Consider the following 27,466-nt stretch of genomic DNA (forward strand, 5'->3'; position numbering starts at 1 on the left):
GTGACAAATTGCTCCCTGGGACACAGACGAGCAGCGCAATTCTGTTGTCAAGCAGTCGAGCAGTAGTTATTAAGCACCTGCTATGTGCCAGGTACTGTGCCAGGTGCTGGAGAAACAAATGCCATAAATGAAACCATTTCATTTTGCAAGGAATTTACATTCAAAAGGGAGCCTGCCTGTCTTGTTATTTCCAGTGTGCAGTCATGCCCTGTCATACTGCTGCTTTCTTTCTCCACAATAGAAGCCCATATGGTAGAGTGTAAAGAGCTTTGACCTGGGATGAGGTAAGCGTTCTAGTCCCAGATCACCTAGTCTCTGTGGGTCCTCGGTCATGTCCTTTGTCCTCTGAGGGCTTTAGCTTTATCATCTGTGCCATGTAATACTAAATCCCAAAGAGGATAGTTTGGAGTTGGAAGCTGTTAACTCTACTTTGATCAGGCTGGGAAGGCTTCATAAAGGAGGGAGGGTTTTTAGGAGTCATGTTGATGGTGGTGATCTAGTGTGAAGAATAAGCATTCGAAAGTGACTTAATCAGCATAAAATAAACTTTCCTAAATCTGTGTTTCTTGGGGGGGGTGGCAGTATGTCAAAACGCATCAGCTTTTCATAGAATAATAGTGTACTGCAGAAGCTTATTGAAACTAGGTTTAGGTCTGTGTAAAAGAAGCATTTCTTATACTAGGAAGAATGTAATATAATTGCAGAAGTGCCCCTGGAACTTTTGTTAAATTTGTAAAATCTGCATAAAGATAGTGTTGTACAAGATAACAGGCTACTGCTTAGAGTGATAATTTGCTACAATAAGGTGACAGGCTCATTTGCTTAATAGAATTTCTTGTTTTAAATCTTTATATCAGGCACATGCAGAGATGCCACTGATTTCATTTTATTAAGCAAGAAGTGCAAAATAATGGTTTTTACTCCCTGTGATGGAAATGACTAATCCTTATGTAGACTAGGAAACCTCTGTAGCCTCTGGCTGGGTCTAAATAAAGGCCTCTGAGTTATTTTTTTCCCCCAACATGTTTTTTAAACCTTTTAAATCAAAATAATAGCCTGTTTCCAAACAGCTTGTTTCAGTATCTGGCAGCCTGTCCAGCCTGGTTTCTAAGGCAGCCTGATCGATCCTCTGTATGCACTAGTTTTTGATCCTGTGTTTTCAGAAGTGGAAGTCTTTAAATTTGACCCAACCTATGGATTGGTTCTGTAAGCTGAAAGTATTTATGCTGTAATGTTGTGATGAAGATGTTGGAAGAAGTTTCTAGCTTTTTTAAATGAAAGTGATCACAAGTCTTCATGTTGGAAGAACCTCAGAGGTCATCTGGGTCCAGGAACTGATTTACAGATGAACAAAGTGAGGCTTAGAGTTGGATGGCTTGCTCAAGGTCATGTAGGTAATAAGTAGCATAACAGGATTTTCACCCAAGTCCTTCACGCAAGAAATCCAGTGAGATTTCTGTTAACTATGTTGTCCATACATTGCCCTCTGCACTGGTTTGATTTAGGATGTGATCCAGAGGTCTGGGGTTCAGATCTCAGGTGGGGCTCAGGTTTCTTCCTCTCTAAATTAGGGAGGGACTGGATGGCCTGAGGTGCCTTCTAATTCTAAAACTATTATCCTCCTTACCACCTGTGTGACTGTGGCCTAGACCCTCTTTCTCTTTCAGCCCAGTTTCCTGCTCTGTAAAATGAAGGAATTAAACTAGATGATCTCTAAATTCTTTTAAACTGTCTGTGATCCTTTGAACAACAGCTGTTCCACATAGAAGTTTTAAAATAATGACAGCAATCATTCTGATTTTATTTGCACATATTTAAATGAAGTTGGTGTCTGAGAGAGGAATGGAGGCTAGTTGGTAAGGGAAAGAAAATGTGTATTCATTCTGTTTCTTTCTTCTTCCTGCTTCAGATCGTTCTTCGGGCCCTTCTCCTAATCCTGCTCCTGTTCCAGGTGAAAACCATTCTGACTCACCAGCAGCACCAGAGGCAGACGACCAGTTGCAAAGCCTCAGCCCTTTACAATGTGCCCAGCAACAGGGGAAAAGACCTCAGATCAAGTGTCCAGCTGCCAAAACACACCCTCCGAAAAAACCCCGAGGCAAGTGTTTGGGTGTCTGTTTTTCCATCCAATTTTTCTTTCAGACTAATTTGCCTTTTGGAGAGCTAGTCGTCTAATTGTAGAGTCTCTCAGTTGAACCAACTTTGTCATAATTGACCAAACTGTTTTCAAGTCTCTTATATTTGTTTTATGTTGAGTCCTTGCTTATGAGGAGGCTAAGTTGCAGTTTGACCTCAGACCATTTTGCCCCTCTCTGGGCCTCAGTTTCTTTTATCTGTAAAATGAGGAGGTTGCAGTAGATAATTTTTGAGATTTCTCTCCAGCTCTGTCATGTCAGTATGTGTTAGTGTAATTAAAATGTTTAGGAAGAGAGACTGTGGGATGGGAATAGATAAATGATCTTATTTATCAGGCTCAAGGAATTTAGCCTGATAACCATTTTGCTGCTTCTGGCATAGACTTTAAAACTTCAGCACTTCCAAAGATAAGATTTCTTATTCAGTGGTCCATTGTGCGAAACGTTTAGGGCAGGATATTTCATATTTTTAACTAGAAATAAGAGTAGTTCTCTTTTCTCAGCTTTGGGTGAGAGTTAGTACTGACCAAGGAGTAGAGAACATCCTCACTGAAGTGGCTTATTTTTTTTGCCCTGTTTTTCCTAAAAGCCATTAAATTATGGAAACTTAGATCTGGAAGGAACAAACAATCAGAGCTTGTCCAACAATAGAATGAATTGCTTTCTAAAGCAGTGAGCTCCCTGTAATGATAGTTGATTTCATGTTGTTTTAAGTTTTGCAACACACTGTACTTCATATTGTCTCATTTCCTCTTTCCAACAACCTTTTGAGGTAGTACGGTAAGTATTATTCCCATTTCATAGGGTGAGGAAACCTGAGGCTCAGAGAGGTGAATTGGCTTGCCCAGGGCCACGCATGCCAGAAAGTGCTGGAACTAGAATTTGAACCCAGGTCTTTCCTGACTCTAAGCACAAGTGCTGTGATCTTTCTGCTAGCCTGTTGTACCTCTCTGCCTCCCTTCAGACAGAGAAATCAAATAGAGGTGGCATGACCACCAGTGAGGGATACCATCGAAGAGACTCCTGCACCGTAGGAGAGATTGTACTAGATGAACACCGAGGTCCCTTTAACCACTTAACTCTGATTTTACATAAAAAGACAGCCTGTTATAGTGGGAGAAACACCAGACTAGGAATTAGACACCCTGACTCCTAGTGCTGGCATCAACAGTTACTAGCTTTATGATCTCAAGTCACTTCACTCAGCTCCCTCATCTGTGAAATGAAGATACTGCTCCTTACACTGTGTATCTCATGGGTCAAACAAGATCATGTAGTAAAATGCTTTTAGCCGGATCTGTGATTTCACTGTCAAATAGAACTCCTGATGAGGACATTCCTTCTCTCAGTGCAGATTGGCGCCTGCTCTGCAAATCACTTGTCAGGGCAACTTAGGAAAAATGATTTGTCTTGTAGTGGGAAGCCATGTTTATGGCCAGGAGCCTTATTTTCTAGCGCTGATGTTAATTATGCCAACTCATGTTTCTATTTCACTTTATAGTTTTAAAATCCTTTTTCACAACAGCCCCTGGAGGCAAGTAGTATAAATTTATAGGCCTTTGTACCTTCAGGTTTTAAAATTTTACTGGAATACTCTCCTTACCCACACCTCCCCAATGCATGCACACACACACGCACACACATACACACACACACACACGCACAAACACATCTTTTTGAGGTAGAAAAATGAGAATATAGCTCAGCCATTCTTTATTTCAGAAAATCATGAAGCCTAAACTAACTTTGCTACCGTTAAATGGTGTAAAGGGACTTTGTTACTAAGTCATTTTTCAGTTGGGTCCGACTCCCTGTTACCTATTTGAGGTTTTCTTGGCAGAGATACAGAAGTGGTTTCCTTCTCCAGCTCATTTGCCAGATAAGGAGACTGAGGCAAACAGGGTTAAGTGACTTTCCTAGGGTCACACAGCTAGTGAGTGTCTGAAGCCAAATTTGAACTCAGGAAGATGAATCTTCCTGACTCCTGGGCTGGCGCTCTACCCACTGCACTACTCGCCTGTGCAGAGGAGATAGTGATGGTCCAATTAGGGGCATTTCTCCAAACTGACTAACGAATCTCAGATGGGATATATTTATATATATATATATATATATATAATATATATTCACATATATATTATAAATATATATCCCATTTATGCTTCAGGAGCAGTTGTCATAATACTCTTATCAGAGTAATTTTTCCATATTGAAAACTTTATTGTCATATCTAAATGTAGAAATTTCAATTAAACATTTGAATTAAGAGAGAAATTTGATAGAATACGGATTTTCTCTGCCAAACTTTAAGTGTTAACGTCTGTACCCTGTATGTAGTCCCCCTCACACACACCTAGAAGGGCTTTTACCCTTCTCCTTTGCCCATTCCTGTTCCAGATCTTCTGTACATTTTCCTCATTCTTATGTGTACTCTAGCTATTTGTATACATTTTTTATCTCCCTAAGATAGTGTAAGCTCATTGAGAGCAGGGTTTGCTTATCTCCAGCAATATCTAGCAGAGAACTCTGTGCATATAGTATGTTTAATGAACATTTATTAAAGTCAGCTAGATTCCTGTGCTCAGAATTTGACCTTTAAAGAAAATCCTTCTTGAATTTTTATTAGTCTTATCTTCTCTTTTCATAAAAAGAGACCATTTCTTTAACAAACATTTATTAAGTACTTATAAATTAACTATGAAGAACACTTAAAAGACCATTTAAAAATCATTCCAGTGACATGAAAAAAGTAAGAATGAAGGAATGTTGAGATAGTGGAGTAGAAAGAATGCTGAATTTGAATCAAAGCACCTTAGCATGTATCTGACTCTGCCACTTCCCCCCTCTAACATGAAGGGCATGCAGTAGAGAGCCTCCAAGGCTTCTTCTAACTTTCAGTCCTATGATTTCATGACTAAACTTTTCCTCGGTGTGTGTTTACCAGCAGAGTGCCTTTTGAACAGCTTTAAACTTAGTCTTCTCATTAAACTTCCCTCAGCCTACTAGACACATTGCTTAGGTCAGAATCATATTTATTTGCTCAGAAAATGAGGAAGGAAGTGTGTGACAAAGACTCTCCTACAAGAAACAAGGGGAAGGGGAAACTAGCTCTTACCTTGGCTTACGTGGGTGGTTGTTTACTAGGCATGCTACTATATATGCAGCTGTCTGCCAGCTAGTGTTTGAGCCCATTTGCAAAAGACTAACACATAATGAAATTTTCTTCATTTTGGTTGTAGTCTTTGAGAAGGAAGCTTGAGGCAGGAACTAATGCTGTACTGGGAAGCATTTCTGTATGTGCCCTTACACAATCAAGACTTTGGATAGGAGAATATCCTGTTGGGTAATATGAATATTATTTGCCTGTCTGTTAGGACTCTCTTTTATGTGACAGAAGGGGTCTAAAAGAAGGACATAGGAAAATATGGTCATCATTTTGGATATTAAAATATGGCTATGTTGAGAATATCCAAACTAGGTATTAGTAGAGAGGCCCTTAGTGATCTACACAGGATGTAACCATGTGATAGGAACTTATAATGCTCATTTTTTCCCCCAGAAGTTGGACTAGTCGTCTTTGTTGATATATATTACTATAGGAAAAAAGCAAATTTTGACTATTAAAATTTTCTTTTTAGTACCTCCTAAGCCTGTCCATTTCAAACCACTTGGGCAGGAAAGAGATTTGCAGCGAATACCTCCGGCTCCTCGTAGACCTCTGCCGGCTGACCCAAGGCCCTCCAGGACCCTGCTGTCTGCAGAGGGAGAAGCACAGATCTCCACAGACATCAGCAGCCTGATTGAGAAGTTTGAAAGCATCTGGTAATTCTGTCTTATTGCTTTCCAATTCCAGGTTGTAAAACAGATGGAAGAGCTTGGATAAGTGACTTGACCTCTCTAGATTTAAGCTTTTTCCTCAGTAAAATAAATGAATTAGTTTAGATCAAGGGTTCCATATCATGAGCTCCTCTGGCAAGCTACTTAAACTGATCCCTTCTCTTAGAGTAAGATTTTTAAATAATTGAAGGAAATACTAAATATCAACTAGAAGTTAGTGAAAGTAAAGATATATATTTCCATTCAATATCATAGACTCTTTAAAATTTAACTGTGAATCCCTTTTATGTGTATGGACACTAGGTTAAGAACCGCAGGACTCCATGTGTTACTTACCCTATGGAAGAGTCCTTTCTAGCTCTGATGGTCTCTGAATCTTTGAATTGTATTTTCTGTAAATAAAACAATTTGACATTTTTTCTAGTTCGTTTAAATACACTATCCATGCAATGGAGTTCCTGTGAACTCAGAATCTAAGTCTTCCTCTTGACTCCTTCACGAAGCATGTAAACATCCAGTGGTACATGTCCAAGCACTGTGAAATTCCCAAATGAGGAGGGATGTAAAAGTAAAAATTGCTGCTCTTTAATGTAAAGGATTGTAGTAAGTCTGGAGTCTTCCACAAAGATTGTTTTTTTATCAGGTACATTTCTGGTTTCGTAGGCAGCAGGTGGATTAGTAAACATATCTCACTTTATAGGACATATGTGTATGCATATATATGTATATATGTATACATATATGATATTTATATTATAGGATTTATACATAAAATGGCCTCTGTAGACAGAAGAAAATGTGTGTTAGAATATTCTCACACGTAGCGTGTGTAGGTAGTATGGTAGAAGGGAAAATGTGCTAGACCAGGAGCCAGTAGACTTGTGTTCTATATATGTCACTAACCTATTGTGTGACCTTGGGCAAGTGACTTCCTCTCTTTGAGGTTGCTTCCGTTTCTGCAGAATGAGGAAACTATACAGTGTCTAAGATCTCTGCAGGTTGAAAATTCTGTTTAGTGTAGTAGAAAGAACCCTAGACTTTGAATGGGAATTGAGTATGTATGACATTGGACAACTCTCTTGACTCTTTTTGACTTCAGTTATATCCCATGTAAAATGAGGAAATTGAATAAGATAATCTCTGATGTCTTTCTGAGTTCCAACATTCTGTGATTTTGATTCTGATTCTGATTCAGAACAAAGAGTGGCCTCAGGATCATGTCCCTTTGTTCTCTTTTGGACAGGACCAGAAGAAGGGTTAAGATCTGTGTCCTCACCTAGCCTGAGGTCTGGTCACTGTTGTTGGTTTTAATCATTAAAGATCTGCATGTTTGGACAGTTCCTTCTTCTTGGCACATGTGAATTTTTCTACAAGGCAGCTATGTCCTTGAAAGACATGTCGTGTTCTCTTTTTGCTCTTGAGCAGATATTGTTTTATTCTGTGAGCAGGTCCAATATATTAGGCATTTGCTCCGTGACTTGTACGGCTGTGTTTTATGTAAGCATGTCTACGCTGAGGAGGCATTCATTAAGCTTGTGATATTTTGGGTCAAGTGCTGTGCCATGCATTGGATATACATGATCATTGCATGCATTGCATGGTGAACATCTTGGCTCCTCACACACTCACCTTTTCCTTTCTCTTTTCATTGTAGGCATCCCATTCCTGTTCTCCAGAGGAGCCAGTCCCATTTACCCTTTAGGATGGAATCAGGATTGAGCTCATCGCCATCCCCAAGCACTGTAGATTGTGAACTGGGCTTTGGCTCTGGAGACTCAGATGAGAAAAACAAGAGAGATGGAAGCCAGCCAACTGTGCTGGGCATTGCAGAGCCATCCAGTACAGACTTGGGCAAAATAAAAGAACTCCATATAGGGGACAGCCAAAGCTTTGAGGACTGTTCTTCTGTTAAACTCAACAAAGAGGCCATGGGGAGGGATGGTGCAAAAGTCCCAGCTGTTGAGCAGAGCAGCAATGGGAAAATACCTAACCGAGACAGTGGCATTGATAGCCCCTCCTGTAGTGTGGCAGGAGAGGCCTTTCCAGCTGAGGAAGGAGGAGAGCACAAGAAATACCCCGCCCCAGGCCTCCTAACCGAGATAGAGCCTGAAGGAGAACAGAATGTGAGCTCACCTGGTGACACCCAGAAAGAGGTAGCCCAAGAGGCTGACAGTGATGTTGATGAGGGCAGCAGTGAGGAGCCAGAAACTGCAGATGTGCCAAAGGGAGAAGACCTAGAGGTAACAGCCAAGGTAAGGTGCCCACCTTCCCACACCCATTTGTAGTTTCATTAGCTACCCTAAGCCCTCCTGAGTATTATCAAGGGGATTTTGCCTGGCAAAAGAATCGGTTGTCTTTTTCCCTATAGCTGAACTCTCCTGTACCATTTCTCATATCCAGTTATCAAATAATTTTAATTATTTTTTAATGTTATCAAATCATTACTCTTTCTTCCCCAAGAGTAGAAGGACCAACAGTGTAGATTGATAGCATAGAAGTCTCCTCTCCAAAAAACAAGGAATCAGCCATTTGAAGCATGCCTGTTGGTGTATACAATTCTATGGACTCCCTCCTCATCCTAAATGAGCCCTTTGGGAGACCACCCAACAGGCTAAAGGAAGTTCAGCATAGTCTTTAGAGAGCTAACTTTGACCTAGGTGTCAGTCCCACCCCACACATATTGTCTGTGTGACCCTGGGAAAGTCACTAAACCTTTTAATAAACCCAGGCAGCTCTCTAAGACTATAAATTACAGAGCAGGTGCCAAAGTGCATTGGGAAGAGGGAATTTCCTCTTTTGAAGGCTCCCTATGCCAGTGAAATCACTGGTATATTCTCCCTCACCCTGCAAATTAGAAACACCTACATTTTGGGTGCCAGTTATTTGGGTTTTTTTAAAAAATAATATTCTTAATTTGGGGATCTCATTAAAACCCAATACATTTACTCCTGTTTATTCTAGAAAAGTATTTTTGGCACAGATAAAGAGGGAGTTCCTGGTCTTTTGTCCTTTTCAGCACCCAGGACAAGGCTTTTTTCTTGATAGCTGTTTAGTGAATTAAATAGGTCTACTAGTTAAAGTACTTTGAATATCTCTGTCCTACACCTTGAATTTAATCCAGGTCAAAAAACATTTATTTAGTATTTAAAATGTGCCCAGCACTTGAAAAATTTGCTTATTCATTATAGTGTTTTCTTAGGTGGAGGTTATTGTTCACCATCATCACAGCATCATAAATTCAGAGCTAGGCGGGAAAGTAGAAGCCATTTAGTCACCCCCTCCTTATTTTGCAGATGAGGAAACTGAGATGCAGAGGTTAAAGATTCACTGAAGGTCACACAGGTATTAAATGACAAAGGTGGAATAAAAACTCATTAATTTGACTTCAAATCCAAAGCTCTTTCCACTGTACCACATTCATAACTAAAACATAGATCAAAGTACAAATGTAATTAGCAATAGACCAGGATTCAGGAGATCTGGGTTGTTATCAGAACTTTCATTGACTGTGTGATCTTGGTCAAGTAATTTTAGTTCCTTCCCCACCCTATTTCCCCACTCCCACCCTGTGATGAAGGAGGAGCATTCATGTCCACCTTGAGGCCTGGTGCTGATGGTAATTCTGTGTCTAATGGAGCTAGGCATCATGGTTCTCTCTCTCTCTCTCTTTCTCTCTCTCTCTCTCTTTTCCTATCTCCCTCTCTACTCCTCTCCTTTTCTCTCCCCACTACATGTCTATCTCCATCTCTTTCCCTCCCTCTTCTTTTTCTCCCACTCCCTCCCTCCTCCCACCCTCTCCCTGTACTCAAACTGTAGGAAGGGGCTAAAAAGGTCAAGGTTGAGAGCATGACAGCTGGCTATATTCAAGCTATATTCCAAAATTGCATTGTACATTCCAGGCAGGAGACATGAATACAGGTGTTTTGATGGATAGAGTGTTAGATTTGGAGTCAAGAAAACCTAAATCCGTATCGTCCTTCAGCTACTTCCAAAGTGGTTCCTTTGTGACCCTGAGCACCTCACTTAGCCTCTCTTAGCCTTAATTTCATTGTATGCAAAATGATTATAATAATAGCACCTAAGGTTGTTAGGATCAATTGAAATTTATTTTATACATACCTAGACATTGCTTTTCAAACCTTAAAATGCTATGTAAGTGCTAGTTATTATTGTTAACATTGTTTTGGGAAAGAGCACTCACTGGATTTTAAGTTTAAAAAATCTGGGTTCTTCCACACTCAGAGAGAGAAATATGGAAGTCACTCACATAATGTAGCAGATCATGTTTGTGTATGTGTATGTGTTTGTGTAACATGTTCTGATTTGTTATACGATTTCTTTCATTTATCTTAGTCTGACTACATAGCATGACTATAGTGAAAATATACTCAATAGGAAAGTATATGTAGAATCTATACAGAATTGTATGCAGTCGTGGGGAGGGAGGGGGGTAGTGGGGGGTAGGTGAGGGGGGATAAAATCGCAATTGTATGGCAGTGATTGTTAAACATTAAAAAATAAAAATTAAAAAAAAAAAATCTGGGTTCTATCCCTAGCTGTGACAGTAACAGTATGACTATGAGCAAGTCAGCTAAACTATCTGAGCCTCAATTTTCTCATCTGTAAAATGGCAATGGTTATATCACCTAATCCATCTGTGTTCGTCCTTCGTTTTCGAAGAAGACAGTGACATTAGAGAAATGATGACATGACTTGCACTTGGCTTTGTTTTGAGTGAGGGAGGGCTGTGCAGGTCACCAGCCTCACTTTTCTCCTCCTAAGCCATTTGAGTCCAGTGACCAGATTTTCAGATGACTGGAGATGGCCCAGGATGCAGTGGGAGACCTTGGCCTTTTTAGGCTGGCTTTTTCAGCAGACTAAGCTGCCTGAGTGGGGACCTAGCTAGCTGGGTAACCCAGCTTATCTCTCCCACCTACTCCATAGGGCTTTGGGAAAGAAGGCACTTTGTAAACCTTAAAGCTCTGTCAAAATGTGGCCCATTATTCCACTGAGGATAATGAGCCCTGCCCTGCCCTGCCCTGTCTCACAGGGTTATTAAGAGAATCAAAGGACACAATGGAATATGCAGTGATATGTGAAAGTATCCCATCAATATGAAGGAATGATGGGCATCTTCTCTAGAAACATACAGAATTCATTTGGAATGGGCTGAGTATGTTGGATAAATCTAAAAACCCTCCCTCCCCCCAAAGATTGTCCTTCCCTAGAAGGGGCACAACTTAAAGCTGCTCAACATTTCTCATACCATCAAAATAAAAAGGACAATACTGAATTACAGCTGGTGTTTTTGAAAGCTATGTGGGCTGACTGTGAAAGTCTACAGACTAAGCCTTATTGACCTTTTAATGCAGGAAGAAGTGCTTTCAGCAGTTGGTGCTGAGGGTGGGCAGTGTTCTGAGTGTAGTGGAGGGGCTGCAAGAGTGAAAATTACCTTGCATGGCCGTCAGTGTTTTGCAACTTTTCCACATGGAAATCTTTGGATGTAGGAGCCAGCTACAGATGTGGCTTTTTCCACTAGCTATCTAGAGAAAAGCAACTTCTCTGCTCCTACAGAGCACCTGAGGAAAGGAAGCAAATAATATTTTACTTAATTGAAAACTACTGGGGTACCTTTACTTAGCAGGAAGTAATTACCCAGGTTGGAATTTGGCCAGAACATTGGACTGTGGAGGGTGAGGACTGATTGCTAATGGATTCACAAGATCTAAACATTGGATTATGAACATTCCTTAAAAAGAATTTCCTATATGATTAAAATAGCACTGAATATTGCTAGGTGGAGCACTGGAGTCAGAAAGACCTGAGTTCAAATCCAGCCTCAGATACTTAACTGGCTATGTGACCCTGGCCCAGTCATTTAACCCTGTTTGCCTCAGTCTCCTTATCTGTAAAATGAGCTGGAGCAGGAAATGGCAAACTTGCTGTAGTATTTTTGTTTTAAAAAAAAACAAGTAGTCGCAAAGAGTCAGATACAACTGGAAATGACTGAACAACATCAGCACTGGAACACCAGTGGGAGCATTTTAAGGAGATCACCAAATTGGACAGTCTGAGTGACAACTGTTTCAGGATGGAGTATTCTGAAGATCTCATTTCATTCTTTAAAAAGTTACAAATAATTATGTATTTTAGATTTTAGATATGTGCACAACATTTTCATCTTAGGAAAAGAAATGCCCTTTCTAGCTCTGTCAAGGCCTCTTTAAAATATGCTTTTAAATTTTCCTATTCAGTCTTAAAATCAAGAATCTTAGATTTGGGATGGATTGTAGAGGTCCTCTTTTCCAGCCTCCCATTCCATCTCTCAGTCTGCATGAATGAGTTGAAATGAACCTTAGGCATCATCTAGCCCAATCTCCTCATTTTAAAATGGAGGAAACTGAGATGTTTTCTCTTTTTCTTGAACACGTCTAATTATGGGGAGCTTTTCACCTCACAAATCAGGCTACCCTAAGAAAGCTGTAGAACCAAAATTTCCATTTTTGCAATTTCTATTCCTCGTCTAGTTTTGCCCTCTGGAACTTGTTATACAAGTCTTAAATATTCTCTTATCTACAAGAAAAACCTTCAGATATTTAAAAAAAAATCATATCTCCTTTCATCTTCTCTTCTCCACAATGAATATCCCTTTACAGCATGGCATTCAGAAGCTTAATTGTCTTGATCATACTTCACTGCAGACAATCAAATTGGCAGTATCTTTTCTAACATGTTCCCCAGAAGTGAAAACAGTTCTCGCAATTGCGGCTTGATTAGTGTAGAGGACAGTGGAGTTATTACTTTCTGTTTTCTGAATACCATATTTCTATTTTTGTAACCCTAGATTATCTTAGCATTTTTTAAGAAGCTGCTTTCACACCATTGACTCATATTGAGCTTATGATCAATTAAAAGGTCTTTTTCTTGTGAATTGTTACAAAGTCAGATAGGTCATTTCATCCTGTACTTGTGCAGTGGATTTATTTTAACCTCCTATGGCTGCAGTATTTTATATTTATTCCCATTAAATTTCACCTTTTAGTTAACAGAACCCTAGTCTATTAAAGTTGCTTTGAGTCTTGATTCATTGTTCTGTCTTATTCTTTCAGATTTTTGTCTTCTGAAATTTGACAGACATATAGTCTTATTTCTTTTGTATCTGGCTCATTGATAAAAATGGAGGTTACCTTGAGATGTCAGATGACTCTAGTATGCCTCAAGCATTTCTACGTTTTGTTGTCTGGTGATCCAGTTTGGCCTGACTTGTTTGTAGTGAACTTACATTGACTCTTAGTCACCACTTTGTTCTTGTGTAAATGATCATAAACATTTGCTGAACAATCTTTTCTAGAATATTGCTAGTTATGGACAGCAAACTGCCTTGTCTCGTCCTTGTTTTCTAGGATCCACAATCTTTTTTTTTTTTTTTTTTAAGAATAACTTTTACTAGTCTACAGTATTCTCGAACCCTCCTGTTTTCCATGATTTCTCAGAGATTACTAGCAATAAATTCCAGGATATCATTTGTAAGCTTCACCCCTGTGGAATTTCATTTGTCTGATCTTGGAGATCTGGGTCACTGTAAATTGTCTAGGTCTGTACTGCTTTCTTTGCCTATCTGAGTTTTTGTTCTCTTTTTATGATTTATATTCTACCCTGTTGATTTTGAAATACTGGTTAAAGGGAACAGATTAAAAATAGGAATATATTAATTCTTCCCTCTCAATGGCAGCTTGGTTATTATACTGAATAATATTATCCTTACTCTTTTTGCTTGAACAGTGTTAACCATTGTTAAGAAAGCTATCGTTATTAGCAATTTTTATAAGCTGCAGCTCTCTCTGTGTTTTAGCACTCTTGGCACTGTTCTTATAGTTCTGGCCACTTTTTTGTATCTGCATTTCAGTTCAATTTGGCAAATGTATAATGAGCAAGTACTATGTGAAGGGCCCTGTGTTAAGTCCTGAGGATATAGATTTTAAAAAATGGCCTAGAGAAATAGCCCTATAGGGAGGGTTGAAGAGGGTATCAGAATAACCTATGGCTTAAAGTGTTCTGTAGATTGGCTCTTACCCATCTTTGCCAACAGAGACAAAAATATGGAGGACGGAAAAAACCCAATAACGTTGCACTTGACACTTAAGAGGTCGCTATTTACCTTTAAGAAAGCAATTTCAGTAAAGTGATTGAGTTGGAAGCTAGATTATGGAGGGCTGAAAAGTAGGCAGGTGGTGAAGAAGTTTATCCTACTTCTAGGGTTTAGCAGTGAGGAGAAGGAGCTGTTAGATATATCCAGGGATCAGAGCACGAAGAAATGACAGGGTCGTAGGAGCATTGGAAGAAGGGACATAAAAGATTATTGAAGGGATGTGTGACTACGAAGGAGGTATGTGTTGAGGGTGGGCCAGCAGATGGAGAAGCCTTTGTGCTACATTGGTATGCACATCATGCCAAGAGACCTGGAGGAAGCTCCTAACATGTTGAGTGGATTTCCCAAGGACAGTTTATGGAAGGACAGGGAAACATAGAGAAGTTGTGAACTGTACCCATGGAGCCAATATTCACAGTGAAGAGATTACAGATTTATTGATGTGTTAAAGAAGCAGTGAGATTATTACTAGCAAAAACGATAACAACTTGCAGTTACTTTGTTTTAAGGCTTACAAACATTTTGGATACCTCATCTCGTTTCATGCTCACAATAACCCCCAGTGCTGAGAGACCTGAGCATGTTAAGGCTGAGTAGAAGTAGCAAGTAAATGTCCTTTCATGAACTATTTAATGACTTGAGTGTCTCATTTCTTCCTGACATCAAACTAGCACTAATAGAGTTTTTAAGTAGCTAATTTTCATTTTGCTCCAAAATTTTCCCATCTCCCCTTCATGTGTTGGCGTAGCCCAATCTCCCCAAGGAAGGATTTAAGGATTCTGTCGATATATTTTAATACCCAACAGTGGCCAAATTAATGTGGGAAATATTGATCTAAGTAATTGCTATAGATATTTCAGCACTAAGTAAAAATATTTTGAATGTTTCTTCTTGAAAGGGAATTGCAAAAGGAATTCCTGTGAATTAGTTGATCTCTGGGGTCCCTTTCAAATCAAAGGTTTTATCTCCAGTTTCTCCTTCTCAACTTGCTACTTCCACTCAGCCTTAACATGCTCAGGTCTCTCAGCACTGGATATGGAGTCAGAGGACCTAGCTCATCCATCTCCTCATCCATAAAATGGAGGTAATGATATTTACGTTAGATGAAGAGATGGAAGAGGAGGCTGGTCATCGCGAAGCAAAGTGACTACACTGGATTTGTGATAGTACTCGAGCAACTCTGCCAAGAAGTCACTTTGGGTGGTGACCAGTGAAAATGATGTATTTTACCCTAATTAGTATAAAAATAAACCAATGAAGGCACAACCAGTACCCAAGCTACTTTCTAGCCACAATCCCACATCCATGGATGTCCAGAGTGGTGTGGGAACCCTTTATTTACAACCTCCTGTGCTTAGAACATGCATCCTGCATCCAAAGATGAGTTCTTCATTCTTCTCCCTCCTCCCACCCCTCCCTCGCCTTTACTCTTGAGAACAGGTTCCACTGCAGAGATTAGGGGCAAGATAAGAGAAAGGGGAAGGGTATAGAGACAGCACTTGGAGAGATTTCCCAAGGGGCAAACTCAGTTCTTCAGGTATTTGTTGGAAAAGTAAGCGTCTGCACCCAGGGCTCTGTGCACCATGTAGAACAAAGAGTAGTCACAGCTTTCAGACTAAATTGAAGCTGTTCCTGCTGTATGTGCACACAGAACAGCATGTGTGGAATGGCCTTTTCAGCCTTGAATGAAGCCAAATGAGCAATATCCAATTTAGGAATGAGAAAGATAACAGTCATGTGAAGTGGAGGAAGGGCACCATGATCACACAGAGCAAATGCAATGGAAAAGACACTGACCACGACTGGGAAGTTCATTCAGCAAAGAACTTTCGAGCAGCTCCTGAAGACAGCGCCCTGTGCTTGGGGCTAGGTTTACAAACACACGAGGTAGTTTCTGCCAATCCAGACCTCACAGTAGGGTTTGGGAGACAGGGCATAAATACGAAAAGATAACTATGCGGAGTAGGATATGGTATTTCAAATATGGAATAGAAATAATTGCTATAAGAACAAAGACAAAGATCGTTGTGGGCTGGGAGACTCAGGAAAAGCTTCCTGAAATAGGTGGAACAGACTTCAAGGACAGTTAGGGTTTAGATAAGCATTGAGGAGGAAGGGTGTGAGCAAAATCTCTAAAATTCTGAAATGGGAGCATGTGCTTGGTCTGCTCAGTACAGAGTGGTTGCCTCATTGGGGTCCAGAAGAGGAGCAGTGAGAAAGCAGTTTCAGGTACCTTTCTCTGGTAGCAGGCTGGAAGAAGGGGCTGGGCCTAAACAGTGTAAGGCCAGCAAACCCCTGCTTGTCCTACTCCAGGGACAGCTCTGGTTGCACAACGAAGTGTCTGCTCTCTTTTTACTTATCATTTTATTCCATATTTTATTTTTGAGAAACAAATCATTTTTGTTATGTGTGTATTATACTTGACCTGGCTCTTTGCTGCTTGATGTTACACGTCAGTGGGCAACAAGTGGGAAATGCTTTTCTTAAGTTGACAATGTGATTATTTAAAGGATATCATGGTGAAGGTAAAAAAAAATCACTGGACTGCAAGACAGGAAAGATACAAGTTCTGTTTCCTTTTCTGATATGTATTAGCTCTCTGAAGTTGGGCAAGCTGCTTAGCCTCTCTAAGCCTCAGTTTCCTTATCTGTAAAATGGAGATAATAATATCTAGTAGGAATACCTGGATAGATAAACGTGCAATACCTGTATCATGGAATCGGAGTGACTGAATAGGTGCCACACTAAACTTTTGTAAGCATTAAAGTGCTATGTAAATATCATCGATAATAATAATTATTCTTTAAAATAAAAGTGTGGTGATGATAAATGGATCTTATGCTGCATTTTAAAGTCGATCTTTATAACAACCTTGTGCTGTAGATACTAAAAATAATGCTATTCCAATTTGAATAATAATAGTGGTGTGGAAAATGCCTTTTCAATCCTATCTTGGATACGATCACTGGACTCACTGGAGTGTCTACTTTTTTTTTTAATTATTTTATTTGTTTTCAGTGTTCTACAATCACTTCCATATAACTTAATATTTTCCCCCTCCCTCCCAGAAATGGCGTACAATTTTATGTAGGTTCTACACATACATTCCTATTAAATACATTTTCACCTTAGTCATGTTGCATACAAGAATTAAAATGAATGGGAGAAATCATAAAACAAACCAAAACGTAATAAAAAAGAAAATGATCTGCTACATTCTGCGATCTAATTCTGTAGCTCTTTCTCTGGATGTGGAAGACATTTTGCCTTAAGAGACCATAGGGAATTTTTTAAGTCCTTGCGTTGCAGTGTAGTTTTAAGTCTACCAGAAAAAATCCTCGCACACTGTGGTCGTTGCCGTGTATAAATTTGGAGTGTCTACCTTTCAGAACCATCTGATGAGAGAAGCATTTTGTCTGGCAGTGTTAAGAGTTGTGGAATGTGATTAATGTGATCAATAATGAATTATACAGCACTTAGAGGTTTACAAGTGTTTGTGTGTTTCCTCAGTTGGCACTTGATCATTGTGAGAGGGTTACCTTCTTCTCACTAGGATTATTTGTCTCTTCTCCGCAGTGTACTGAGCCACAGAAGTTATTCAACATTGCTAATGAGCTCCTGCACACTGAAGAAGCCTATGTCAGAAGACTGCACCTACTGGACCAGGTAGATTAAACTTGGGTTAAAATTAGTTTCTTTATTCTTTCTTCAAATTTAGCACTTTTCCTGAAGCTGAGCTTTTTTAAAAAAGTGGGCACATGTTCTGTTGTTTTTAAACTGTTGTAGGTAGACTGTCTTCATGTTGCAGCCAGAGGACATGGGGCTCTGCTATCTGCTATATCGCAGGGGCTCTGCTTCTTTACTGACTATGTAACTTTGGCCAAGATATTTCTCTCCAAGGCCCAGTTTCCTTATCTAAGGTTCAAACATTGTTGAATTGCCCGCCCCCCCCCCACACGCCTTTTGAATCTTTGTGTAATGGGGGGATTGAGCAGTGTAGGCCTAGTCCTTAGGATATGCTTGAATTTGCCTTTCTTGATTAATTTTATGGAGCAAAAGTATCAGATCTGGAACCACCAGCAAAACTTCCTAGCAGTTCAACCAGATTAATATGTAATTGAAATGTTTCACAAAACACATAAAAATACAGCACAATAATTTCTGGTTTCCTAAGTCAATATGCACACACCCCTCCCCCCATTTCTATTTGAGTTTGACACCATTGGTATTGAGCATGCACATGTTTTTCTTGACAGTCCAGCATTTGAACTTTGGAAGCTTGTTCCAGCACGGTGTGACTGAGGGACTGGTACCATGTGATGAACACTCTCTAAAGTGGCTATTGATTTGGCAGAACCAGTGCCTCAGGGGTGCTGAGCTAGAACTGAATTGACAGAGAAAACTACTGCCTTGATACTTTTCCTTTTTTCCTTCTCGGTGGTCAGTGAAGCAAGAACTTCTGTGGCTGAAGGAGGACAGGGAAGATGCCTTCTCTCTTACCTGGTCATTATGTGTCTATGAACACATTGCTATTGAGGAGGGGAACACCTAGATGACTGTGAGTTTGTCCATCCACCAGAGAGTAGTAGGCAAGGCAATGCAAGGCAAGAAGTCTATGGTGTGTCAAGCACTATGCTAAACTCTTGAGAAAGGCAATCTCATCCCTCAAGGAGCTTAATTTCAAGGGGGAAGACCACACACAAAAGGGGGCTGGAAAATGGAGGGTGTTTGTGGGGAGGTAAAAGGACCAGGCATAGAAGCATGGCATTGATGTCTAAAAAATCAAAAGCATAATTGGGAGGGGAATGAAGGTTGCTGTCATCAAAATGGAGACTCCAGGAGGAACTCACCAATGAGAGAAGTTGCCCAGCTTGGCAAAGAAATGATCCAGAGTGAGAAGACTTAAAGGGTAAAGATGAGGCATAATACTGAAGTCAAAAAAGTCAAAAGAGGGAAATAATGTAGCATCCACTCTGGGTGACTTACTTCCTCAATTGCACAAACCTCCTCAAGTCCTTAGAGACTTGGGACATTGGTTTGTTAAAATCCCTTCAGTTGATTTCTTGGGGACAGTAAATGTTTAACTGGGAGAGAGTGTAAAGCAGGTATTTCAGATCCGCACCTCAGTTAATCTATTATAATTATTGCAGCACCCTCTTTGGGCTGCTCCTCCAACTTAGAATTGAATTTACAGGTTGAGTTCCCTAAAGGGCTCAGTTGATGACTACTGTTCAGAGTTCTAGAATTAGACAAGTTGGTTTCTAGCACCATTGCTTATGGGACCCCATTGGTGTGCTTCCCATTGATAATCAGCCAGACTTAATTTAAGCTTTTTAGTAAGAACATTTACCAAGGGGGTCTGATGAGAGTAGGTGGCATAAGATATTCCCTCTGCTCCTCAACCATATGGGTGGGATACACCTTCCTTCACACACAAGACCCCTGGAGAGCATATAGCACCTACTGTGTGCTAGGTACTGTGCTAAGTGTTTTACACATCTCATTTTATCTTCATAACAACCCTGGAAGGTAGGTGCTATTATTACTCCCATTTCACAGCTGAGGAAACTGAGGCAGATGGAGCTTAAGTGACTTGCTAACAGTCTGACAGTAAAGTGGCTGAGGCCAGATTTGAACTCAAGTCTTCCTGACTCTAGGCCCAGCTCTTTATCTGCTGTGCTCCCTACCATAGAGAACATGTATTACCAAAAGGCAAACTCACAAATCCTGGCCCTGGGAATTCTCTTCTTCCTTCCTGGAGTCCTCATGAAATTCCCCTTAAGTGTAGCTCTCTGCTGGACCCTGAGAATAGATATGGAGTACACAACTGACACATCTCTTCCATGAGGGGTCTTATACTCTCTAAGACTGTTGCCTTCCTCATGTGAGTATACATCTCTTTACTGGTACATCCTTATAGTCAGCCACCATCACTAGCACCCACCATGCCACCTCTGGGGGAGTTGCTGAAGACTCTGATGTTATTTTTCAAAGTCAAATGGTCCCCTGGGTATGTCCTTCTTGGAGTGTTTGTTCACCCAAGATTAAGAAAGAATGACCTCAAATGTGACAGAAGTGCTGTATGCCCCCAGAGTGGCCAGGGACAAGCTATGTCAACCACTCTTCTCCCCACTGAGCCCTCACAGCTGTTCTTGCCTCATCATCCAGAAGTAAAGGAGACTGAGAAATTGTCATATCCCTCCTAGTTGGGGGCTCCCTGACTCCAGCCCCCAGTCACATATGCTGGAAATAGGATTCTGAAGTTGCTGTTGCATACTGGACAGATCGTTGGAGTGAAAAACAAAAAGCAAAACCAGCCCTGGGTTCAGAGTCCACTTCAGATGCTTCCTGGTTGTGCTGTCTGTGGGCAGTCACTTAGCTTCTTTGGGCCTCTGTTTCCTCAGCTGTAAATTGAAGGGCTTGGACTCAGTGTTCTCTGATCTGGCCTTTATTTAGCCCACCAGGCATGTCCAAGTGTGCTCTTGAGGAATGGAGCCCTTGTAGAATAACCCATCCTCTCATTATTATATTACATAAGGGGTGGCTCCCTGGAGAGGGGAGAGGGCGAAAGAGAATGAGTGTATTTAGAAATGATTATGAAGTGGCCAGTAATTATATATCAGGAATTTTAAAATGTAAAAAATAAAATCTCTTATTTCAATTTCAGAACAGGCCAAAAGTTCCTGCTTACTAAAGATTAATTTCTCTTGCAATCTTTCCGCTCAGCACCTAATCTTCTATCCTATATGATCTTGAACCATTTTCCAGAATATGGTTGGAAAGGCAAATAGTATGGTCTTCCTTTGTTTGTGCAGGCAGTGTGCTAGCACGGGAAGAGCCCTGCACTTGGGAGCCAGGAAGGCCTGTGGGTGCATGACTTTGGGCCCCTTACTCCTTTCTTTGAACTTGAGTTTTCTTTTTGTGTAAATTGAGAATAGTAATCACCCCAACTCTGCTCCTTTCTTGGGGCTTTTATAAGGATCCGGTGAGAGTATGGTGTGGAAGGGCTTTGTGAAATACACAGTGTTATAATTAGCTCAATAAATAAAAGAGAACCTCAACAAATATACGTATATGTATGTGTACAACCAAATGTGTTATTTATACTGAGTCTTAACTAACTAGAGAAGGAAAGCCCCAAGACTCTTTTTTACAAAACATACCAGGCAATTTGAAGGCAGATCAAATGTCATCCTTTTCTTTCTTAGAGGTTTCTTCTGTTCTTAGACTTTTGTTTCTAATGGAGAATACTTCTATTTTTCACATAGCCCTTGGGTCCTAGAAACATGTATTTAGAATCATGGGCTTTTAGAGCTAGAAGGAGCCTTTTGGAGATCATCTAACTGAACCTTTTCATTTTGAAAATGAAGGAACTTGAATCCTGGGATTCAAACCCAGGTCAATTTATTCTAAATCCATTGCACTTTCCTTTATGCTACAGCATCTGCACCTGAGTGCAACTTCTCTTTAAGCAGTGTACTCCTTTGAACCGGCTTAAATGATAAAAGAATGTATATAACTTAATACAAATTGTATCCCTTTTTAATCATGGAACATATTTGCCCTCAAAGCAAATATATGAATCCTAAAGGTTCCTTCCCAAAGCAAATAATTTGCGTTAGGTAGAAGTGAATGATCCAAACATATTTCATTCGGTGATTTCTTGATTGTCCAACTGCAGGTTTTTTGCACCAAGTTGGCAGAAGCTGGTATTCCATCAGAAGTAACAACTGGTATCTTCTCCAACATTTCTTCTATCTACTGTTTCCATGGGCAGTTCCTCTTACCAGAGTTGCAGACTCGAATTACCCAAGAATGGTGAGTACTGATCCCAAATGATGCTGAAGAAACGATAGGACGACATCTGTTATCTGTTTTGGGCAGAGGTTTTATAACTTCTTCCTCAGCAGTTCTTTTCCCTCTGTGCATGTATTATAAGGATGCGTGGGGGTGGTCTTGAGAATTTATTTAGTGTTCTCTGAATACTTTTTAAGAGTAGCTATAAAACTCTCAGGACCTTATTATAAGTAATTCAGTAACATGTTAGTATATTTATACCTTACTGAGATTATCTTTATACATATGTGTGTGTATATGAATAGATACAGATATAGTCGATTCATTTTAACTAAGTGCCCACGATAACAGAGCACTATACTCAATGCAGGAAGTACAGAGGTAGAAAAAAGATATAGTCCCTGCCCTCAGGGAGCTTACTGGGTTGAGGATGTAGCATGTAAAGTATAATAGTAACAACAGAGATCAAGGAGCATTGTAAAGCGTCTGTGATGTGCTGAACACCACACTAAATGCTAAGACTGCAAAGACAAAAGAGTATGTTCCTTGCCCTCAAGGAGCTTACATTCTCTTGGGGAAAGATGTATACATACAAGTATATGCAAAATGAATGCAGACTAATTTGGGGGAGGGGGAGATGCTAGCCTTTGGAAGGATCAGGAAAGAACCTCCCATAGAAAGTGACCCTTTAGCTGAGCTTTGTAATCCAATAAGTGCCCAGGAAAACTGGAAGAAGTAGAGATACTTTAAGCTAGGAAAATCATGGGAGTGCTTCCTGAAGGATGAGCCATCTGGGCTGAACCTCAGAAAGAGGAGGATTTTGACGGACAAAGATATAGAGGAAATCTATTCCAGGCTTATATGGTTTCACAGAGCTGAATGGTGGAGGTCAGAGAACAGCTCAGTCCAGCTTCTATTTATAAAGCCTGATACTGTGCTTTTCTGTTGGATGGTGACCTTCCTAATGACCTCTTCCTAAATAGGATCATTTTGATAGTTTTGTGTTACTAAAATGCAGCAGAAGCACCCTCTATATAAATCCTTTAGCTCTGTGTCATGCTGCCTGTCTACCTGCTGGGCTAAATGAACGAAAGCCTGCATTCAAAAATCAGAGGAGCTTCCCCACCCTCGGACAATCAGGTGATTGCTCCAGTTAACAATGGCTGGAGGGAATTGCTGCAAAGTGTGATTAATAAGAGTTCCTGAATTTCATCACTCCTCAAAATTAGATTTGCCAGTGATCTGGGTTAAATGCTTTCTGGGGCATGACAGTCAGTTTTGCTTTTAGAGTGACTCTTCAGTCTCTCTTTCTCTCTCCCATCCCCCACCTCCCTGTCTCTCCCTGCCCCCTCCTGCCTTTTTTCCCCTCCCATGGCTGGCACTTGATCTTTAACATGCCTTTTGAACAGTTGACTTGTAGTAGTCCTTGTTCCTGGAGCCAGTTGAGGTAGCAGGACAACATATTATTGGATGTAAGGTGTTTATCGAGAAGCATGCGAACTGCCTAAGTAAGGGAAGGGTAGTTTGCATTTACAAATCTTTGAAGGAGCTCATTCAGCTCTTTAAGCCTTATTTGTAAGATGCTCCCAAACAAGAAAACATAAATGGTGAAGGGGCAGCTGGGTGGTGCAGTTGGCAGAGCACTGGCCCTGGGATCAGGAAGGTCTTAGTTCAGGTCTGGCCTCAGATACTTAGTAGCTGTGTCGCCTTAGACAAGTCACTTAATTCTGATTGCCCCCTCCCCCAAAAAATAATAATGGCTGGTGAGCACAACAGGCTTGACCCTCCACTTGGCTAATCAGCAAATTCTGTGCCCTTAAGAGAGATTTTCATTTGTCAGCCATTAACTCCATAGAGAGTTACTCTTCCATGGCACTGAAGGCTAGGAATTGTCTGTCCATCTGACTCTCTAGAGATGATTCTTGGGCCCAGACAGGTTCTCTGTCTCCCCACTTCATTCCCCACTTACCCACACCACCTCCTTTGGACCTGGAGCATCTACTCCCTTCTTAGTTACCTACTTACCTGTTGCTTCTGCACAGAATTTCTCTTCCCTTTGTAACAAAATATAGTCTCTAAGCTTCTCCTAACAAGTCTCACAAACTTTAATATATTTAAAGGGTTTTATTACCAGTAGCCACTGGGAAACAAATGAATTAAAACGTGCAAAACTGGAAAAGTTTAAAAAAATTAGGAAACCTTAAAAGTCTCAGAATCTCTGATGACCACTGGAGTATAGAGCATAGCTTCATATTTCTTGTTCCTGTGGACTCTGCCACTCCAGCATATGAGACTGTTGTGTCATGTACCACACTGTTATTACAACATCATTATACTGTTATGTCAGTGTTATGTCATCGCATGGATACATTTTGCATCACACTTACACCAAGCGCTACACTTTTACAACATGTCACATTTATACCATATGTCAGTTATACTTTATGCCAGTGTTATACCATATGTCATAGTGTCATGCTGTCCATCACATTTGCTGTAGCATAGTTATCGCTCTTAAACCATATGTTACGGCATTCCATGTATGTCACATTGTTATACTGTCTTTTCCACCTTTTTGATAGGAATCATCATAATCACCACTTTGTTAATGTTTTCCGATGTAGCAGCTGCGTTTTACGTTTTGGGGGTGGGATAGGATCATTCTCAAATTCCATTAAGGCTCCATTTAATAAGATTCAGAGCCCTGGCAGACATTGGCATGTCTTTGGCAAGGCAATCTCATTTTTCGGCTAACAATTGCATCCTCTGTATGTTACTGTCTACTAGAAGCTTAGAGCTTTCATTTACTACCTGGTTTACCACGAAACAAAAACCTAAGTGTGAAGAGTAGGTTTTTTTGCCATTAAAAAACCCATATACTTTGATATTTCAATGAATTGATGATCAACATGAATGCTCCAGTCAGCAGTGCAAATTGCAATCTTTCTTCTGACCCTACTCATCCTGTGTAAGTATTGTCTATGATCTTCCCATAAATTTTCCTTAAGGACTTCATTCAATATGCTGAGGGCCTTCCTTTTGATTTCTTGAGTTTGCATGGATTGCAGTGTAACATACAGGTTCTCTATTGTTTTATCACTCCCTCTTGCTCCTTGACCAGACCACCTCCTTTTCCATTTATACAAATGGATACATGTTCTGATGGATCAACTCTATGAGTCACCTATCAAACTGTAAATCATAGTCTGAATAATATGTGTGTTTCATACATGTTTTCCTGTGTAGATTAGTTAGGCCGGACTCTTGAATGCTTAGAAACCTCATTTAGGAGGCTCATGTTTGCTCCAGGGCTTAATGTAGTGAACACAATACTATCTGCAGATATGATAATAGAATCTCACCATATTTAGGGAATCACTGCTCATTTTGAATTCCATACTGGCCTTCTTCCATGATGTTGGCAAATACTTTTAGCAAAAGTATATCTTTCCTTCTTTTATACCCCACTTATTGATAATAGTCACTTAAGTAAAGTTATCTGTTATATCTTTCATGCCATATTATATTATTTTGACATATGCATGAAAATACTTTGAGGGTAGCCTTTAGGGTGGTGTTTTGTTCTACCAGATCAAAGGACTTTCAAAAAAATATTCAGCAAACAGTAAGCACAGTGGGATCTGGTATTTCATGTAGTTTTCAGTCAGTGTGTGATTGTACAGCTCTAATCTGCGGTACAGTAGCATTTCGAAAGCTTGCCTATTCCCTTTTTCAGTTTTCATCCAGGAGACCCTTGATATATCTGTAAGCTATCCTTATGGAGACTTTTGTAGTGATGAGAAAATAGACCTTTGAGTTACCTTCAAAAAATTTACAATAATAAAGCCTATGACTTTTTCTAAGTATTTAATATTCCCTTCTTTTTTAGATTAACTTAAGAAATGATTCTTTGGGACCCTCAAAACAGTGTTAACTCCAGCATGGACCTTTTTATGTGTACTTGGTCTAACCTCACTGTTCTTGCCAGCCTTGTTTTCCACTTCACCATGAAGCAAATGTGCCATTGATGAAGAAAAGAACTTGTTCTGGAATGCCTCATAGATCTTTTCCCTTTTTGATCTATCTATTGTTCTCTTTCCAGTGTCATCCTTAAATGCATTTGAGATCACCTTCCTCGGGTCTTGGCTTTTTGACAAGACTTCACAATTTTTAGGAGGGGGTGGTGAACGAGAAGAGTCAAAGATGACTCTAGTGTTACAAACTGAGAATGATTATGTCCCCAACAGAAAAAGGGAAGAGACAAGTTTAAGTGGGAAGATAATGAGGTCATTCATAGACATGTTGAGTTTGTGGTGTGAGGTAGGACATCCAAAAGGTGATATCCATCAGGCAGTGTATGATATATGACTGTATGATTGGAGTACAAGATAGAGAGTAGGAATGGACTCTAGATTTGGAGGTCATCTGTCTATCTTGGGAATCCTTTTTAGATTTGGAGGATTATCCTTGAAACCAGAGGAGGTAAACAGATCTTTAAAAAAGTTCATGTAGAGAGGAAAAAGAAAAGAAGCTAACAGCTCTGGTAAGCACAGTACAGGAACAGGAGATATTATAACCCAGCTCTTCTTAGGAGAGTAAGAAGGTCGGAAGATGTAGGAGGAGAGCTAGGAGAAAATAGTGTCACAAAAGCCGAGGGAGAAGAGACAGTCCGGGAGGAGGAAAGTGGAGTGGTCAACGACCTCAGAAACTGCAGGAAAGTAGAGTATACGGCCTGAGCAAAGGCCCTTATCTCTTAATTGAGCTTAGAGATGCAGTGGTAGTCTATATCCTTTTATTCACTTCTCATCTTTTATTATAAATATTTTTAAAAATAGATCAGATTGGAATTGCTCAAGTCATGCATCATGCCTTATAATTTTTATTCATCTAATTTGGCATTTTGATCTTTGCTCTAATAATTCACTGGTCTGATACACAGACAGCTGATTAAGAAATGTCTCCAGTAATTGGTCATTTCCTTTCGATTCACTTGTAACCAATTTCATGTTATAATTTAGCACTTAACATGTGAGGGCCTTCCTGACTTTCTTCTCAAAGAAAGCATTCATGGTATATAGGTATAAAGTTTCTATACACTCTGTAAGCCTTTGGCCTCTCTTGTTTCTTAGTTCTGAACCATGTTAAATAGAAAATCTGCACATTTAAAAGTGTCCCTCTTTATGTAGCCCTAACTTGCCTATATTATTTCTACTTTTGGTAAAGCCATGTATATTTATTCTAATTATAAATTAAAAGATTAGTGGCTTAGTTGTAGGTAGGTGCTGTAGATGAAGAAGTTGAATTGGATAGGAAATTTAGAAGTGAAACTTTTTATTTGAATGATTTGGCTAATGTTCAGAGTTCATATTATTTAAAGAATAAAGTAAACTAAAAATTAATATTCTCCATGATTCTGGAAGTATAGCATTAAAATTAAAACAAGTTATTCGTCCTCTGATTTTCTATTTTTTTGTAAGAGTAATGTAACTTTAAACTCTGAAACTGGGACAGTTTCTAAAGAAGCTAATTTTTCTAGAGGAGCTGATGA

General features: G+C 39.9%; 1 protein-coding gene across 6 annotated transcripts in view; it reads left to right on the forward strand.

Annotated features, from left to right (window-relative positions):
- Window positions 1-27,466, forward strand: part of FGD3 (FYVE, RhoGEF and PH domain containing 3) — a 175,835-nt gene that overhangs the window by 88,102 nt on the left and 60,267 nt on the right. For all 6 annotated transcript variants that reach the window (XM_072654322.1, XM_072654349.1, XM_072654314.1 and 3 more), the window contains 5 exons: window positions 1,910-2,098; window positions 5,774-5,957; window positions 7,627-8,224; window positions 17,698-17,787; window positions 21,803-21,939. In XM_072654322.1, the coding sequence (XP_072510423.1) occupies window positions 1,910-2,098; window positions 5,774-5,957; window positions 7,627-8,224; window positions 17,698-17,787; window positions 21,803-21,939 (1,198 nt within the window). The remainder of the gene's footprint in view (window positions 1-1,909; window positions 2,099-5,773; window positions 5,958-7,626; window positions 8,225-17,697; window positions 17,788-21,802; window positions 21,940-27,466) is intronic.

Source organism: Notamacropus eugenii, chromosome 1 (genome assembly GCF_028372415.1).
Source record: "Notamacropus eugenii isolate mMacEug1 chromosome 1, mMacEug1.pri_v2, whole genome shotgun sequence".
Taxonomy (NCBI): Eukaryota; Metazoa; Chordata; class Mammalia; order Diprotodontia; family Macropodidae; genus Notamacropus; species Notamacropus eugenii.